Below are 18600 nucleotides of genomic sequence, written 5' to 3' on the forward strand. Positions count from 1 at the left end.
CCTGTTATTTTTGTGAATCAATAAATCACTGTTAACCTTGTATATCCCATTTCTTTAAAAGGAAGTTAATCACGGCTGCAGCGCTGGGCTCCATATGAATTTGGTCTTTGCGTATAGGAGTCACCCATCATTTAACTGAATAATAGACCAGCTTGAGGGACTGAATGACTGAATATGTGTCTGTGTTCCTATGGTGGTCTCGAGGAGCTGAATGGTTGACTCCTATTCTTATGTTTTTCATAATACATAAGAATATATAGGAGCTGGAATGGACCATTTGGTCTTTTGAGCCTAATCCACCATTCATGAGGATCATGGCTGAACTTCTACCTCAACTCAACTTTCCCACACTGTCCCCATATCCCTAAATTCCCTTAGTGCCTAAATATCTATTGACCTGTCTCTTGGATGTACTCACCTGACGAAGGAATAGTGTTCTGAAAGCTTGTTGGACTTTAACCTGGCGTTGTGAGACTTCTTACTGTGCCCACCCCAGTCCAACGCTGGCATCTCTACATCTTGAATAAACTCATTGGCCAGAATTGAGGCTCTGATCAAGAAGAAGAAGGAGACATAGTAAGCTGGGATCAAGTGAACCCCTTGAAGAGTATAGAGGGTGATGGAGTAGAGTTATGTGAAGGTCAAAAGAGCAACTAGTGAGAGAATAGGGCCCCTTAAGAATCAACAAGGTCATCTATGTGTACAAGAAGTGGGTGGGATCCTAAATGAAATTTCTCATCTGTATTTACTGTTGAGAAAGGCATGAATGTTAGGAACTTGGGGAAATAAATAGTGATGTCTTGAAGAATATTCATATTACAGTGAAGGAGGTGCTGGAAGTCTTATAGCAAATCAAAGTAGTTAAATCCCCAGGACCTGAAGACGTATATCCCAGAGAGTTGTGGGAGGCTAGGGAGGAAACTGCGGGTCCCCTAGCAGAAATATTTGAATCATTGACAGCCGTAGGTGAGGTGCCTGAAGATTGGAGTGTGGAAAATGTTGTGCCTTTGTTAAAGAAGTGCTACAGAGAAAAGCATGGGAACTACAAGCCGGTGAGCCTAACATCTGAGGTGGGTAAGTTGTTAGAAGGTATTCTGAGAGACAGGATCTACGGGCATTTAGAGTGATAAGGACTGATTGGGGATAGTCAGCATGGCTTTGTGAGTGGAAAATCATGTCTCACGAATTTGAGTGAGTTTTTTGAAGGGGTAACCAAGAAACCAAGCAGTGCAGTCAACGTTGTCTACATGGACTTTTGCAAGACCTTTTACATACTGCATGGTAGGTTGTTGCATAAAGTTATATCTCATAGGATCCAGGGTGAGGTTGCCAATTGGATACAAAATTGGCTTGATGACAGAAGCCAGATGGTGATTGTAGAGGGTTGTTTTTCAAACTAGAGGCCTGTGACCACTGGAGGCCTGTGCTGGGTCCATTGTTACTTGTCATTTATATTAATGATTTGGATCAGAACTTAGGAGGCATAGTTAGGAAATTTGCAGATGACACCAAGATTGGTGGCACAGTGGACAGTGACGAAGGTTATCTAGGATTGCAACGGGATCTTGATCAATAAGGCTGGTAGGCTGATGAATAGCAGATGGATAAATGCGAGGTGATGAATTTTGGTAGATCGAACCAGGGCAGGACTTACTCAGTTAATGTAAGGCATAGGGAAGAGTTATAGAACAAAGAGATCTAAGGATACAGACTCATAGCTTCTTGAAAGTGGAGTCACAGGTGGACAGGGTGGTGAAAAAGGCATTCTGCATGCTTGGTTTCATTGGTCAGAATGTTGAATACAGGAATTGGGACGTCTTGTTGAAGTTGTACAAGACATTGGTAAGGATACATTTGGAATACTCTGTACAATTCTGGTCACCCTATTATAGAAAGGATATTATTAAACTAGAAAGAGTACAGAAAAGATTATCTAGGAGGCTACTTGATGGTTTGAATTATAAGAGGCTGGATAGACCAGGACTTTTTTCCCTGGAGTGTAGGAGACTTAGGGGTGATCTTATAGAGGTCTATAAAATAATGAGGGACATAGAAGAGGTAGATAGTCAACATCTTTTCCCAATGATAGGGGAGTCTAAAACTAAACGGCATAGGTTTAAGACGAGAAGGGAGAGATACAAAAAGATCCAGAGGGTGAATTTTTTCACGGAGAGTGGTGAGTGTGTGGAACGAGCTACCAGAGGTAATAGTAGAAGCAGGTACAATTTTGTTTTTTAAAAAGCATTTAAACACTTACATGGGTAAGATGGGTATAGAGGGATATGGGCCCAACGTGGGCAATTGGGATTAGCTAAATGATAAAAACTAGGAAGCATGGACGAGTTGGGCTGAAGGGCCTGTTTCCATGCTGTAAACTTCTGAATTTATGACTCATTCTTCAATCGTTCCCATTGGCAGGATCTTCCAGTACCGCTGACGGTTCCCAGCAGCAAGGGGTGAACACAATGGGATCCCCATTGACCCTGATGGGACCTGAAGATGTCTCTGCTGCCATGAAACATGCCATGGTGGTGGGGTTGGGGCCATGGAAACTGGTGAGGCAATGGCCTAGTGGTATTATCGCTAGACTATCAATCCAGAAACTCAGCTAATGTTTTGGGGGCCCAGTTTTGAATCCTGCCAAGTCAGATGGTGGAGTCTGAATTCAATAAAAAATATCTGGAATTAAGAATCTACCAATGACCATGACAATTGCTGATTGTCGAAAAAACCCATCTAGTTCATGAATGTCCTTTCGGGAAGGAAATCTGCCATCCTTAACTGGTCTGGCCTACATGTGACTTCAGAGCCACAGCAATGTGGTTGACTCTCAACTGCCCTCCAAGGGCAACAAATGCAGGCTAGCCAGTGATGTCCATGCCCCACGAATGAATTTAAAACAAAACATTATTGAACATCCACTGCTCTCTAAGTTTGAGAATTCCAAAGATTTGCAACACAACGAGTGTAGAAATTTCTCCTGATCATGGTTCTAAAGACCCTGACCCGTTTGAGAGTGTGACCTCATGTTCCAGATTCCTCAGCTTGGGCATATATTTACTTTGTATTTGCCCTATCAAGCTCCTTATGAATTTTATGCGTTTCAATGAGATCATCTCTCATTCTCCTAAATTCCAGGGAATATCGGCCTAGTCTACTCAATTGATCTAGATGGGCTGAATGGCCAACTCATGTCACTGTTGATGAAAATCAAACTGTTTCTATACCAGATGGCCAATAACACATTAGATTAAAACTGAGTAAAAGTGAGTTGAAAATGTATCCCAATGTTTTTGTTAAAGTGGAGAATAAGTTCAATATTTGCCACTAACATGGCAGCAATAATCTCCAGCTTTACATGGCACACTGGGGTACCTAACCTTTGCTGCTCCAATCCTTTTTATGGAACTCTGCCAGCTAGGAGTGATAAAGCATCTGCATCAGGGTAGGACCATCCTGATGGCACTCTTGGACACCTTAAACCACAATCTAGGCTAGCTACACCAATACCATTGTATATGAGATAGGGCAGGGCATTTGTATAATGCTCTGAATGGACTCATCCTCCTTCCCAGATACCATTACCCTTGGCAATCATGGAGCTTCAGTTGATTGATCCAAGTTTATGCTTGGCAAAGTACTGCAATGCTGTGCCACTGGTTTCTGCAGGATGGCTGACTAGGAAACTCTTCCACTTTTTTCTGCTTGCCGTCAGGTGTGTTGGAAGGATTTACAGGCTAATTATGAACTTGTTCAGCCACAGAATGAACACACTTTCGGTCGTCATCAAGTCCTGAAGTGGGACTTGAGCCTGGAGTGCCTGGCGCAGAGAGCCACAAGACCTCCCCTTAAACAGATTAAAAAGTAATAAGATGGCAACCAAATTGGAAAGGGAGTAGTTGAGGTTGGGCAGAACAGATACTGGTCAGCAGACATCTGCATTGTTTCATTGATTTTAAATCAGAAGTCAGTTGAAGAGACCTATTATTTCTAGACTGGAACCAGCCATGTTTGTAGTAACCATGACAACACTGGCCAATAGGACAAATATTACTTCTACTGAGATTTTAGCACTGAAATTTTTCTCTGAATTCATATTGGTACAGCTCCCACAGGTAACCATAGCTACCTATAATTATGGAATAGGCTCACACATGGGGCATTCAGAATTGGCTATATTTCTGCAAAGTGCTCGTAGGCATGTCTCCAGGTAAATATCTAATGGGGAATGCTGGATGGTAACATATTGGTAACGTTACTGAACTAGTAATCCAGATGCCCAGAATAATACTCTGGAGACACATGTTCAAGTCCCACCATTACAGCTGTGGAAACTTAAATTCAATAAATTAATTAAGAAAAACATTTGGCGTAAAATGCTAGCCACATTAATAATTGTCATGAAAATACTGGATTATTGCAAAAACCCACCTAGTTCACTAATGTCCTGCGAGGAGGAAATTGGACATCTTTACTGGTCTGACCTGCGCATTATCTTAGGTTATTTCAGAGGGCAGTTAAGAACCAACAACATTACCGCAGAGCTGGAGTCACATGTAGACCAGGCCAGGGCAATTAGGGATGGGCTATAAATGCTGGCTTTCCCAGCGACTCTCTCATCTCAAGAACAAATTTAAATACTTGTCAGTGTACAGAATTCCAACACAGTCAACTACCCGCCATTCATTCCCTCATGCAGAATTTCAATGGACCAAACATTTCCCTGTGAGGTAAATTCTTAACAGCATTGTATTACTGTTACAGAGAAGCCCTCCTTGCGGAGATGGGGGTGGCCATGCGTGAAGATGGTGGTACACTGGGGGTCTTCTCTCCCAAAAAGGTAAGTTAACCCTGAAAAAATGCCTTCTAGCTTTATGCTCTGCAACATCAGAAGTGCACTGCTGTTAAATGGTTGCAAATGCACATAGTTATTTGATGAGTTCATCGATGGTTGTAATCTAAAGCCACTGTCTATTCTTCATGATATTTATTGAAATAAGAACATAAGAACATAAGAAAAAGGAGCAGGAGTAGGCCATCTAGCCCTTCGAGCCTGCCCCGCCATACAATAAGATCATGGCTGATCTGTCGTGGCTCAGTTCCACATTCCCGCCCTCTCCCCATAACCCTTAATCCCCTCTCTTATCAAAAACCCATCAACCCATTCCCAACAATAAAAGTTATATAGATTTTAGGAAAGCTTTCTCGACCTCCTCCTCCTCCTCTCTCTTCTCTCCACCTTTTGCTGCTGTCTTTCTACCTATCTCTGCCCTACTCCCATTCTTCCACTTTTTCTCTTCCTTCCTTCCATTCTCCTGTAGCTGGCTATACCATCTCCATCTATTCCATTCGCCCTCTTCTCCCATTCCTCTTCCATTTTCTCCCTTTCCCCCGGTTCACAGTCATCCATCCGTTCTCCTCATCCCTACTTCCCTCTCACCTTTTAACTGTTTGCCCTTAACTTTCTTTGCCAATAATTGATTTGGGCTTTCATACGTGGATCATGCCAGTGGTCTGGACACTATGAATGTTAATATTCTGCAACTTGGATGAAGAGAAATCCAGGAATGTATGCAAATATAAAGACACATGGGTGAATTTAATGCAACCTGCCTCCACCTCAATGGCCTATTTGAAGGCGAAGGGCACATACAATAAAGTGGATGGCCATCTGCTACTATCCCACCCACTCCCGATCTGTGGCCCATATAGTGGCCATGGGCAATCTGTCCACCCATATGCATATTGAGGCCCTTAAATGGACAATTAACTGCTACCTAAGGACATCATTCCAAATGCACTGCCACTTCATGGTTAGTGTGGTAAGGTTGAAGCAAGGTGGGTAGCCCAGTACCTTTGACCGTGTAGGCTGCAGTTGGGCAGGTTGCCCTTTGCACGTCTTGGAGGACCAACCCCCAAGATTGACCCCCCCAGATCCCCCTTTGTCCTTCAACTGCTTATCTCTTAAATCCAACTCCCCCACCCCTTATCCCACCCTCTAAGGTATCCCAGCTTTGCCTGTCCAAAATCCCAGACATTACCTGAAGTCCAGGTGACTTCTTCAATTCTTTATGGGAGGCTGCTTGTTGCCCCTGCAGTGGCCACAAATCTGGTACTCCTGGGAGTGCAGAGCTGCCAATCAAGGGCATGCCCTCCTGTTCCTCATGCTGGAAGTCTCACTCTGATCCAGTTAAGGCTGTTCTTAGCATATTATCTCTGTTGGCAGCTGTGTTTCTTATTGGTAAAGTACCAATTAACTTCTGGCTCTCAGTTTGTTAATAAAATCCACCCCTTTGTATTTATGTAGAACTGTACTATGTCTCCCAGAAGCATCCCAAAATGTCTCACACCCAACGCATTCCTTTTGAAGCACAGTCGTTGTTGCTATTTATTGAAACATGGAAAGGTATGGGAGGGGCATGGGTGGGCACAGCCTTAATTGGATCAGAGTAAGATTTCTGCCCTGGAGGAACAGGAAGTCCCAACCTAAAGAGTTGCCAGCCAGTCAGGTTCCACTGCCTTTAATATTTTTGGGATCCAAGTGAAGCAGAGACCCCAGCACCTGGAGAGATTGGTTTCCTAATGCAGATGTTGTACTTTTACCACCCATGTTATCAAATTAAAAAGCACCTTTGGTTACAAGAGATACAGCAAGAAATCCCCACAAAGATATTCACCAGGTGATCTAGGTGTTAAGTGTAGTTTTCTCAAACTCAGTGTAGCCTAACACTGGCTATGAGTGTGTGTTTGAGTGTGTCTTTGTGAGCATATGTGTGGGTGAGCTTCGGTCCATGTGGGTATCCGTGCATGTGTTCCAAAAAAAAGTGTTAAAACTACTGCTGGCTGCTTTTCTACATCTGACTGCTAATGGCTGCTGCTTCATAATTCGATGATCAGTGTTACTTGTTGTGGTTTTTGATATCTGCCTTCCTGATTTTGGACATTCCTCGCTCCATTTTCCCAATGTTTTAACTCCCCCTCCCTCACTTACTCATCACCCACTAATATTTTGTTCCTGTTAGATTGTCAACAGAAGAGCTGCTCAGATGTTGCTGGAATCTCTGGGGGCATTTTCCCCTGAGGAGGTTTGTTCTGGGTGACCGTGTGTATGTGAATAGTGTTGTGCTGCATTTAGTGTGGTTTTTTTGTGTCACTTGTAAAATAGAATCCTTTATTCCATTGTTTGTTTCTGATTAATTTTCCAATTACAGTTAATAACTCTTAATTTTATGGACCATTCCCAACAATAAAAGTTATATAGATTTTAGGAAAGCTTTCTCGACCTCCTCCTCCTCCTCTCTCTTCTCTCCACCTTTGCTGCTGTCTTTCTACCTATCTCTGCCCTACTCCCATTCTTCCACTTTTTCTCTTCCTTCCTTCCATTCTCCTGTAGCTGGCTATACCATCTCCATCTATTCCATTCGCCCTCTTCTCCCATTCCTCTTCCATTTTCTCCCTCTCCCCCGTTTCACAGTCATCCATCCGTTCTCCTCATCCCTACTTCCCTCTCACCTTTTAACTGTTTGCCCTTAACTTTCTTTGCCAACTCTCCCTGTCAAATGTAAATTAATTAAGATCATGAGATCGTGGAATTCAAAAAGATTGCTAAGCTTGTCATCTGTCACCTCTGAAGTCCATGTAAACTCATTTAATCACCTTGGAGAAAATTCTCCTAACATTTTCTGTCTGATTTCTCCAGAGGTAAAACAAATAAAACTCTCATTCCACCCAACATTCTATGTCCTTGACCAGTTACATTTCTTGATATGAAACCTGCATCACTCCAGCAGTTCATAGTTCTCCCTGGGTGAGCCAATTTAGGCCAGAGCAGCAACAGGGCCATTAACAAGTGGACTGTGTGTCTGAACTAGGAAACTATTGAAGTCAGCCAACACTTCCTACTCCTGATCGCTATCCACTCCTACCTGTTTGAACTTGTACGAATGCCAAGTGGGAGCAAGTTTGTGCCCCTTATGATAGCTTTACAATATGGCCAAATAGCTGTCAAGGCCTTGCATTACAGTGGTTATTTGGTTGATCTCATGGCACCGATGAAAGTAGAATTATTGAATAAAATCATTGAATAAAAGGGAAAGGAGGCTATTTGGCCCACTGTGTCTATTCCAGTGAATGTGTGACCCAATTAGTCCCACTCCCTCTGCTCTTTCCCTCTACCCCTGCAATTCATTCTTTTCAAACATTTATCCAATTCCATTTTGGAAGTTGCTAATAAATCTGCTCCCATCCCCCTTTCAAGCAATGTGTTCCAGATCATCATAAGTCACTGCATTAAAAAGCATTCTTCACTCTTCCTCTATAGCTCTTTGGACATGTCTTCAAAGGGTGAGAGAGAATTCTAGGGTGAAAGAGATAGGATTCCACTGCTTGCATTGTTGTATCTTTAATTTAAGAAAAAGATTGAAATTTGCAGGAACAACAATAAAACTCCAATGATAATACATTCTTTATTTTATAAGGGCATAGGTAAAAGTACAAACACCACAGAGTTTCCTCTAAATTCCATTTGAGTGTGCCATTACCCTCCGAGGTACTGTGTGTTACACAATATAGCGTAAGGTGTAAGACAATCCTGTTTCACCACATACTGGCATATGTGAAAGATATACTACGTCATTTCCAGTTGCCTCATTTATGTGTGTTTGTGTTTGAATCTCCAGTGATTAATTAGCTTTACACTGATTAATCATTTGCTTTGGCTTGAATGAGGCTTTGTTATTAATTCACTCTTGAAGGATCACATCAAGGATAGTGGACAGGTGGATGTATAGTTGTTCTGTAAATGTACCAACTAATCTAATGCTTGCCAAAAGCTAGAGGCCTGTCAAAACTCCTCAGTGAATGAGGCACTCAATGTCAGGATCCCTTTGTAATGAGATCCTCATTTCCTCTCTGTCAATTGTTCTAAAAATGAAGCTGTACCTTTAAAAGGATCTCGATGTTAGGTCTCCAGCCACCATGATTTTGATGTTTGTATCATGCAGACAGAAGCGGTTTACAACACATCAAATGATATACAATATACAATGTCTTTATCAAAGTCAAGTACAATGCACTGACTCATTATTTGCCCTCCCACTGGCTGGTCCTTGGCTCAGACAGTCTCGAGGTCGCTCAGTTCTTGGTGCAGACATCTCTCTCTGACTGTTGCTTTTGTTCCTGACTTATCAAACATTATTCTTGCACTTTGTGAAAAATCTTATTGGATAGCATGCATTTTTCAACAAACAGCACTTTGTTGTGGAATGTAATCCTTCAAACAATTAAGGATTGGTAAGCCAAAGGATGCCACGGTTTGTCAATTCTTCCCAATTGAGTGCTCCATAATGGCTACATGTAATGGAAGGAAGCAATCCATGAGTGGAATGGGCAGAGACTAGAAGGTTAACGCAAGAATCCCTGGCATGCAGAGAGGAATTGGTTAAAGGGATGCTAAACAGAAACAAAAGTTGGGTAGTGGAAATAATTGGGATTATTTGCTAGCCAAAGAGTGAGAGTTGTAATTGGCTCACCATCTAAAGAGTGAACTCCAATGGGAGCTACTTGCAAACCAAAGGACTGCTGTTGTAGCCAAGCTGTCATAATGAGGAAGCCTTGAATCACAACAGAGATTGATTGAAGGAAAGATAAAATTATATATAAACAGGCTCAGTGCAGGTACAGGTCTAGTTCCACTGATTCCCGGTCTCACACTAAAGGTTCCCTCCTACCAGGACCAACATTCAAACATCTGATAGGTGCGGGTTTGTGTGCTACCTCCTGATAGACTGCAGGAGTGTCCCATGATCCACGAACATTGGCCCCTTAAGGGGCCATGCTATCACAATTGCCAACTTGAGAGCTTGATCAGTTAGAGTGGCCAGTCAGAGGGTTTATATGGTTCTGTTACCAATACTTGTGAAGATCTGCTACAGCCTCTCAGACAGATCTTGTTAGGGATGATTGTCATTTATTTCCCAGGGTGTTGAGCAACTCTTGCAGTGAAGGCTGCAGAGTCAGTAACTGATCCCGAGATGTGAAGAATCTACAACAGCTTATATTTATATGGTGCACTAACATGGTAAATCCTCCAAAGGTGCTTAACAACAGCAATGCTGATAAAAATTAAGACACGGGGAGGTACCAGGACAGACGACAAAGCTTGATCAAAGAGGTACATTTTAAGGAGCATTTTCAAAGTGGAGACAGAGGAATAGAGGCATAGAGCCACAGGGAGAGAATTGGGGCCAAGGCAGCTCAAAGCATAGCCATTAATGGTGGAATAGTTAAAATTAGGGATGCATAGCAGTCAGAATTGGAAGAGTGCAGAGACTTGTAAAGCTGAAGGAGGATATTGAGATATGGAGGGGCAAGGCCACTGATTTGAAAATGAGGATGTGAGTTTTAAAATTGAGGTGTTATTGGACTGGAAGCTTATTAAAGTCAGTGAACTCAAAGACGTTGGATAAATGCAATTTGGAGCCAGTGAAGGTACTGACAGCAGAATTTTGGATGAGCACAATTTTATGTAGGGTGCAAGAGGGGAGACAAGCTGAAGTGTGTTTAAGTAGTAGTGTCTAGAGGTAACAAAAGCCTGAATGAGGGTTTCAGTGGCAGATGAGGTGTCACAGGGGCAGGGTCGAGGGATGTCACACAGATGGAAGTAGGTAGCCTCGATGATGGTGCAGAGTTGTGGTCGGAAATGAATCTTGGATCAAAAGTAACAGGAAAATGCAAATAGTCTTGTAGTGGAAAGAGTGTTCAGGAAATGGTGTTTGTGGTGCAGAACAAAGAGTGGGATTTTTAGGCTCCACACTGCTGTATGCTTTTTAGCAGTGGAGGCGGCCAGCCATTGACCACCAGTGGGATCTTCCAGTCCTGCTAATGTCTACGATGTCTTGCATGACTCACCTGTCTTACCACTGGGGAACCCATCACAGGGAATGGGAGAGGGGTCGCCTTCCGATTTCACTGGTGGTAAGGTCTAGACAATGTCATCCAAAGTCTTCAGCCTTTCCGATATTCCATTGAGGAAATTTCTGCTCATCCAGTATCCAGCAAGCAATTAAGCAATGTGCAAATCCGAGTCAGTGAAGGGGTGCTGTAACAATTGCTTCCTGTAATAATGTCTGACTTTTCCTTATAGACTCCTCATCTGGTGAATTTGAATGAGGACCCACTGATGTCCGAGTGCCTCTTGTATTACATCAAGGATGGAACCACCAGGTACAAACTCATTCCACTTTGGCCTAGACAATTCCAGTACAGGCCTTGCTCACTACTTTTTTTGATAGGTACCTGTTCAAAGCTTAGCATTCAGGTTGTCTGGTCAGTGAGCAATAAATCTCAATCTCAGTGATAGATGTAAACTGATGATTTGCTTAACTCTAACATAGATTTAACAGGCACTAGCATTTTAAAAATCAAATTCAGAATTTCTAGTGATCGAAAGGAAACAGAAAAGGAATATTATTTGATTTTAAAAAAGATATGGATCGAAGTATCTATCATTTAAGTGGGGCAAAACTATTTCCAGTGATTGATGGATCAAGATAAAGAGATATGAGATTAAGTAAGAGATTTCGTACAAAGGGCAGATAAAACCGATTCACACGGAGCTATTGCAAGGCTGTGGAATAAACTACCATAGTTTGTGACAATGTTCACTTTCAGCAAGAGGAATAAAGAAATATGAGAGCAGAGTGAACACTTGGATTTAGGACTATTGCTCATGTGGAGTTTGGCTGACCTAAACTTCCATGTTGTAATTTCTGTGACCTTGAATTAAAGGGATTCTTACCTTTTGGGTTCTTTTCTAACTGTCTTGCTATAGATTATTCCACTTGCATTCTTGCCAATGTTTCTACACCTCCTTCACACAGAGATCTCCACAGTAAATTGCAGTCAATTATTACTGCATCTGTGCTATTTACAGGAGCGATAACCTGCAGTGTCCTATGAGCTGATCTATAACAGGAGTTGAAATGGGACTCAACCGCTGATGACTCAGTCTAAAATATATAAGAATTGTGCAGGTGCCAATCATATGTTTGGATCAATGCCAATGTCTTCAAGAGGGTTTAACTTTGTCTTGAGATCTCAGTAAGCTTTTAGCAACAATACCTGGAAAGAATCAATAAACCCTACCTTGTTTTAGGTGCTGGAAATGGTTGCATAAGATATCATTTCAAGCTTGTAAAAGTGATGCAGCACCATATTAGATCTCATTTCAAGTTTAAAACATCAAATTCAATAAACAAAAGCTAACCAAGAACATAAATAAGCCATAAATATGATGATGTCTCTCAGGTTGACAATATTTCACCTAACTCCAAGCCAAGATAATAATAATGCAACAACTCTTTACAAATCACTTCTGAATAATCCAGTGCTTATTTTCCTAGTCTGGCAGCTTCATTTAAATTGCTTCTTGGAAATTGAAATTGATTTTTCAGTTTTTGGAAGTTTCAATCTGCGTGGTTCCTTCTCCAAAGTTCTCAAATAGACTATTTTTAAGTTTGAACAGTACAGCTCCTTTTAACGTTACAGGAAAGAGTTACCAGAACATTTTTGGATTTTGAAAATTTGACCACATTGATTTAAACAGGAACTTCAATCATATACAGACTGAATTTTGAGTTTGAATTGCTCCTCTCTTCAGCGATGTAATCGATATAATCTCCAATATTATTTTGGGACATGCTTTGGTTTAGTTCAACTGTTCCCTTCATTATTTTAATAATTTGTATTTATGTCATTTCTCAAAGCTCTACATATACAATGAATTACTTTTGAACACAGTCATCATTTTGCACTTGGTAATATTCTTGGTTGCCAATTCTGATTGGGCATATTCCAGGAGGTTTTATAACACGGCTTCTTGCCTTCAACTGCCATGGCTCCACCTTCCCACCAAGGAGCACCTGACACATCTATCTACTAAAAAAACAACATTCCACGGACTCTTCATTAACTGCTTGGATAATTCCTGACTGACAGTAAAACAGCCTTGTTTCACATCTCAAATGTTTTTATAATTAATAAACTGAAGTACACAAATAAACTGAGAAAAACACACAGCTGCTTTTAAGGAGATTTGAATTATTCTCGAGGGTTTCCACACAGTGGTGTCTTGGACATCAATATTTCATTCCTGAAGACTCCAGGACACTCTTGCAGGATTAGTAACCCTAGCAACATGCACATATGGCCAACAAGTCTATTTTTGGTGATGCTAGTGAAAGAACAAGAGAAAGGAACTTCTCTGAAAACTGTGCAGTCAAATCATTAACATCTGCCTGAACCACAGGAATAGACAGGGAGTTAGTCCCTCTTACAATGTCCCAAAGCTAACCAACAACATAAATAAGCCATAAATATGATAACGTCTCTCGGGTTGACAATATTTCACCTAACTCCAAGATGGATTATAGATTATTTTAGATTATAGGGTAAATATTGGGAGGGAGACTTGGCCTTCCGGAATGCATGTTGGGGAAACTCGACTCACTTTCAATGATTTCTAATTCATTAAGTCTTCTCAATTTTCTGTCCTGATTTTGACAGAAGAACACAGGCAACGTGTGTACATTTTGACAATGCATGTGGGCGATACGATGGCAGAGTGGTTAGCACTGCTGCCTCACAGCACCAGCAGCCCGGGTTCAATTCCTGGCTTGGGTCACGTCTGTGCAGAGTCTGCACGTTGTGAGTGGGTTTCCTCTGGATGCTCAGATTTCCTCCCACAGTCCCCTGGTTAGGTGCATTGGCCATGCTAAATTCTCCCTCAGTGGACCTGAACAGGTGCCAGAGTTTGGGGACAAGAGGATTTATCTTCAATGCAGTGACACTAATAAATAAACTTAAAAAAAAAATGTATTTTTAAAAGGCTGCTAAACCACAAGATGTAGGAGCAGAAATAGGCCATTCGATCAGTCGAGTCTTTCTGCCATGCAATGAGATTATGAGCGATCTGATATGATAATCCTCAACTCCACTTCCCTGACTTATTATCATAATCCTTTATTCTCTTATTGATTAAAAATCTTATTTATTTCAGATAAACCACCCCCCACCTCACTCACCACTGCCTCCCTTCCCACTGCAGCTTTGATGGAAACTTTAGAGAAACAGCAGAAACAGACACTGACACCATTTCTTTGAGGTTGCAACCAAAATTGCAGCGAGGGGTTGGCAAGGACTGTTTGGCGAATCACCTCCATTATATTAGACAATTGTTTTATACTTGACCATAGCTCCAATGTAGAATCCACACGGCCTTTAAAGTAATTATTGATCAGTACAGTGTTAACAGTAGATTGGTTCCATCCTATTAATCTCCTAATGCAAAAACAGGACAGTCAAACATGGGGACTTCATGTTACAGTATGTCTGTGATATTTTTGTAAATTTAAAACTATTTAATTTGTTTCTGCAGAGTTGGACGTGAAGATGCAGAACGGAGGCAGGACATTGTACTGAGCGGGCATTTCATTAAAGAAGAGCACTGCATCTTCCGCAGTGATATCAAATCCTTAGGTGAAGGTACAGCACTCTGATCACTTCTGTATTGTCTGGAGTTTCGTACTAATGGAACCTCTAATTTACTAGTTGCACAATGACATGAAACGACCATCTTATCTGACATGACCTTAGGCCATTTTCCTCCTTCAGATACCATGCCTTAAGACGGCATTGCCGATCATAGACTTCCATTGGATTGGTCCATGATTTAGGTTTGGTAAAGTACTGCAGTGGTTTGCTATTGCCTTCTGCCATATGGCTAACCAGGAAACTCTCCCACACTTGCTACCTGCCATCAGGCATATTAGAGGGGTTTACAGACTGATAATCAGCCTGTTTGGCCACATTATGAACACGCCTTTCACGGCCTTCAGGTTCTGAAGTGAAACTTGAACCCAGAACTTCTCCAGTCCCACTGCTGTGAACAGAGAACGGCTGAGCACCACGTTCTCACTAGCAGCGGTAGCTGGACCTACGAGTCGGAGAATTCTGCTGTAAGGTTTGTATAACAAACCAAAAGCTTTGTGATCACTTGTCCTACCAACAGCTTTAAATTTCCAGATTTTCAAAAACTGTATATTCTCAAATTGCCATTATGGGATTGAACTTCAGTTCCCTGTGTTATAAATGCAGTAATATAACTTTTACAAGGGTTGGGGGATTAGCTCAGTTGGTTAGGCAGCGAGCATGGGGTTCAGATTAACAATGGGTTTGATACCTGTTCCGGCTGAGACAGATTTGAAGCCTGTCTCCATGCCCTATCTGTAATTTTAAAAAAAAACTTCCACAGCACTTAGAGATGGTTCAGTGAATAATTGCCAAGATCTGCCTGTGGACAGATAACTCAAGATGAAGACAATGCTGCTGTTCTCAAAAGCAATAGCACAAATTGGAATCTATTCTGACTGCAGCTTTTGGGAGACTGCATTGCAATGCCAATGGAAATCTGGCTGAGCAGGTCCAGTATTCATTGCTCAGAGATTCAGTGATTAGTGCCACCTCAGCAGAGGCTCTTACACAAATTCCACAGGGAGCAATGACACCAGTAGAAAGAGCTCAGTCAGCATAGCTTGCAGCAGGATGCTGTATAAAATGGGCAAAGTGCTGTTGATTAACAGCTCAGTTGTACTACCAGAAAACCATTGAACAATTTTCTTTTGCATGACAGTGATTGTCATCCTTGAACCATGTGAAGCTGCAGACACATACGTCAATGGAAAGAAGGTGACTGAGCCAACTGTTCTTCGATCAGGTGTGTGCTCTGGCTGCATCTTGTGTACATGCTCTGGCTTCAAATATACACTTAAGTACATCTGTGTTTCATCCTGCTCTGACATTAACGTTCTCAGAATTTCCTTTTGTTTACTGCAATCAATCACAAACCCTGAATTATTCATCAAGGGCTGTGAATTCCAATTCATTGGGAACATTTAAATATTTTGAAGGTTACAAGTCTGTATAACGGGTGGTGACTTTCACATTTGTGTTACTACCTCACTTGTCAGTGGATAATGAGCCTGTGAGATTGTATCCCAGACTTTCTCAAATACGCCTCAACAGCTAAGTGGAAAATAGTCAGCTGTGATTCCCATTCCAGATGCCATGAGGTTTTCTGGAAGTTGTGTGTGTGTGTGTCATGTGCATATGTTTAGATATTGGGTGCTATTTTTCGCTAATGTTCACCCCGAGACTGAAAATTTGTGCCCGAGGTCAATGGACCTTTCAATTGTCTGTCAAATTTTCTGACCCCCCCCCCACTGCGCACGCGCAATGATTTCTGCAGTGTACTGGAAAATTTACCCTGTTGTGTGAGAAAAAGATTGCTGAGCACCTCTCATGCACCTAATATACATGAAGACCATTTATGAAAGAGAATAGCTTTTCCATTTATCCAGATTATCCAGCATTTTCTTTTTTAGCTTTTCTATTCTCCAATCCATCTCATCTACTCTGTAAGATAGCCACTCAGCTGCTTCCTTTCCACGCTGAAAACAAAACACATTTCTCCAGTATTTTCTCCAAAGTCCCATCTTTGGATCAACCTAATGGCTGTTCCCCACACAATTTCTGGAAATGTCATCCCTGTATCTAGGTGACCAGAACAGGGTGAAGTACTCAAGTTAAAGTGTGAACAAGCAAGTTCTGCTGAAAGGGAGCAACACTTTTTCATTTGTACTTTAAGTACAAGTAGATTCTGAGTTTCAAATTCTGGGCATTCAGAAAGGACTAATTGTACACAAAATAGCCACTATTTTACCTGGACGCGGAGGCCCCACTCCCTCCCCTGAAAAGTCTAACGTGATCCCACCTCCACTTGATTGGATCACCCCACAGTGACTAACAGTCATTGGGCTTTTCGTTGCTTTATTGCAAGACTTCCGTCCTCCAGTTGGAGAAAGTCCTGCCTCTGACAGTTGCCAGTGAATCAATTGGCTGGCAGCTCACTAGTCTCAGCAGTGCCACAAGAAGTAGTGGCCACAGCTAGACTACAGGCAGCTCTCCACCAAGAGGAGAGATGGGTTCAGATACCAAGATGTGTCTGGGGTTCTGCTGAATGAAGCCAGGCTGTTGGATTTCAGCAAAAGGGATAGAGGACCACATTCAGGAGGATGATGGGGAAACATGACGGTGTGGGGTGTACTGTGGGAGGAGGGTGAGCTAAGTCTGGGAGAGTGTGCCCAACACACATCCTCCCTGCACCTGCCCCAGGTTTAGCTCATAAAGAGGTCACCTGGTAACCTTGCTATGTGGCATGATGTCTCCTGCTGGTAAAATCCTGGCAGCAATGGAAGGAGCTCCTTAAGTGGCCACCATTGGTCACAGTTGGGCCAAGGGCAGATTGGCAGCCTAGCACTTCCCTTTTGATGGTAAAATTATGGCAGAGGCAGACAGGCAATGCTGCCAAAGCACTCCCTGACAACTAGCCCACTCCTAAGGGGCTGTAAAATTCCACTGAAAGCTTTTCATGAGCTAAATTGAGACAATTTCTCCATTTCCATTTCTTCAAAGGAAACCGCATCATTATGGGGAAGAGCCACGTCTTCCGCTTCAACCACCCTGAACAGGCCCGCCAAGAGCGTGACAAGACACCCTGTGCAGAGACACCAGTCGAGCCTGTGGACTGGGCCTTTGCTCAGCGGGAACTGCTAGAGAAGCAGGGTATCGACATGAAACAGGAGATGGAACAAAGGTAAAAGGAGGAATACTGGAAAAATTAAGGATTGGAAGAAGGATAGATGGTGATATTCTTTGATTTGGAGCAAAACAATCCATCAAATGGGTGTTGAGTTAATTTAGCCCAACCACAGTGATCTTTTTACACCAACCATTATGTCAATCTCCTTCCCATTTGCACCCATTATATACAGGATGCTAATGACCTAAAACTCTTTACATTCACTCTGATGTAAAAACCCAGTGGCCTGAAGTCCTTTTAGTTTCCCATTGTCTTGAACAGTAATGGATCAAGTATTTTTCCATTCACCCCTGTTGCACAGAATTGCAAATTGCCTTTCCATTTATTTCTGTGCAATAGGATTCTAATGGACAAAACGTTTTTACATTTATTTTCATAACATATAATTACACTGGAACAAACCCCTTTCTATTTATATATTAATGATTTAGATGGGGGAACTAATTATAATGTCTCCCAAGTTTGCAGATGACACAAAACTGGGTGGAAGGGTGAGGTGTGAAGAGGATGCAGAGATGTTTCAGTGATTTGGACAGGCTGAATGAGTGGGCATATGCATGGCAGCTGCAGTATAATGTTGATAAATGTGAGGTTATCTATCTCAGTAGCAAAAGCAGGAAGGAGATTATTATCTGAATTGCTATAAATTAAGGGAGAGGAATGTGCAATGAGATCTGGATGTCCTCGTATACCAGTGTTGAAGGTAAGCATGCAGGTGCAGCATACAGTAAAGAAGACAAATGGCATGTTGGCCTTCATAGCAAGAGGATTCGCGTACAGGAGCAGAGATGTCTCGCTGCAATTATACAAAGCATTGGTGAGGCCACACCTGGAATAGTGTGTGCAATGTTGGTCTCCTTATCTGAGGAAAAATGTTCTTGCTA

The 18600-nt window shown here is 42.0% G+C and overlaps 1 protein-coding gene across 28 annotated transcripts in view; it reads left to right on the top strand.

Annotated features, from left to right (window-relative positions):
* Window positions 1-18600, top strand: part of kif1aa (kinesin family member 1Aa) — a 291200-nt gene that overhangs the window by 136694 nt on the left and 135906 nt on the right. For all 28 annotated transcript variants that reach the window (XM_080185350.1, XM_080185352.1, XM_080185353.1 and 25 more), the window contains 5 exons: window positions 4765-4840; window positions 11144-11223; window positions 14435-14541; window positions 15689-15772; window positions 17530-17710. In XM_080185350.1, the coding sequence (XP_080041476.1) occupies window positions 4765-4840; window positions 11144-11223; window positions 14435-14541; window positions 15689-15772; window positions 17530-17710 (528 nt within the window). The remainder of the gene's footprint in view (window positions 1-4764; window positions 4841-11143; window positions 11224-14434; window positions 14542-15688; window positions 15773-17529; window positions 17711-18600) is intronic.

This window comes from Carcharhinus amblyrhynchos, chromosome 3 (assembly GCF_965287045.1).
Source record: "Carcharhinus amblyrhynchos chromosome 3, sCarAmb.v2.hapA, whole genome shotgun sequence".
Lineage (NCBI taxonomy): Eukaryota > Metazoa > Chordata > Chondrichthyes > Carcharhiniformes > Carcharhinidae > Carcharhinus > Carcharhinus amblyrhynchos.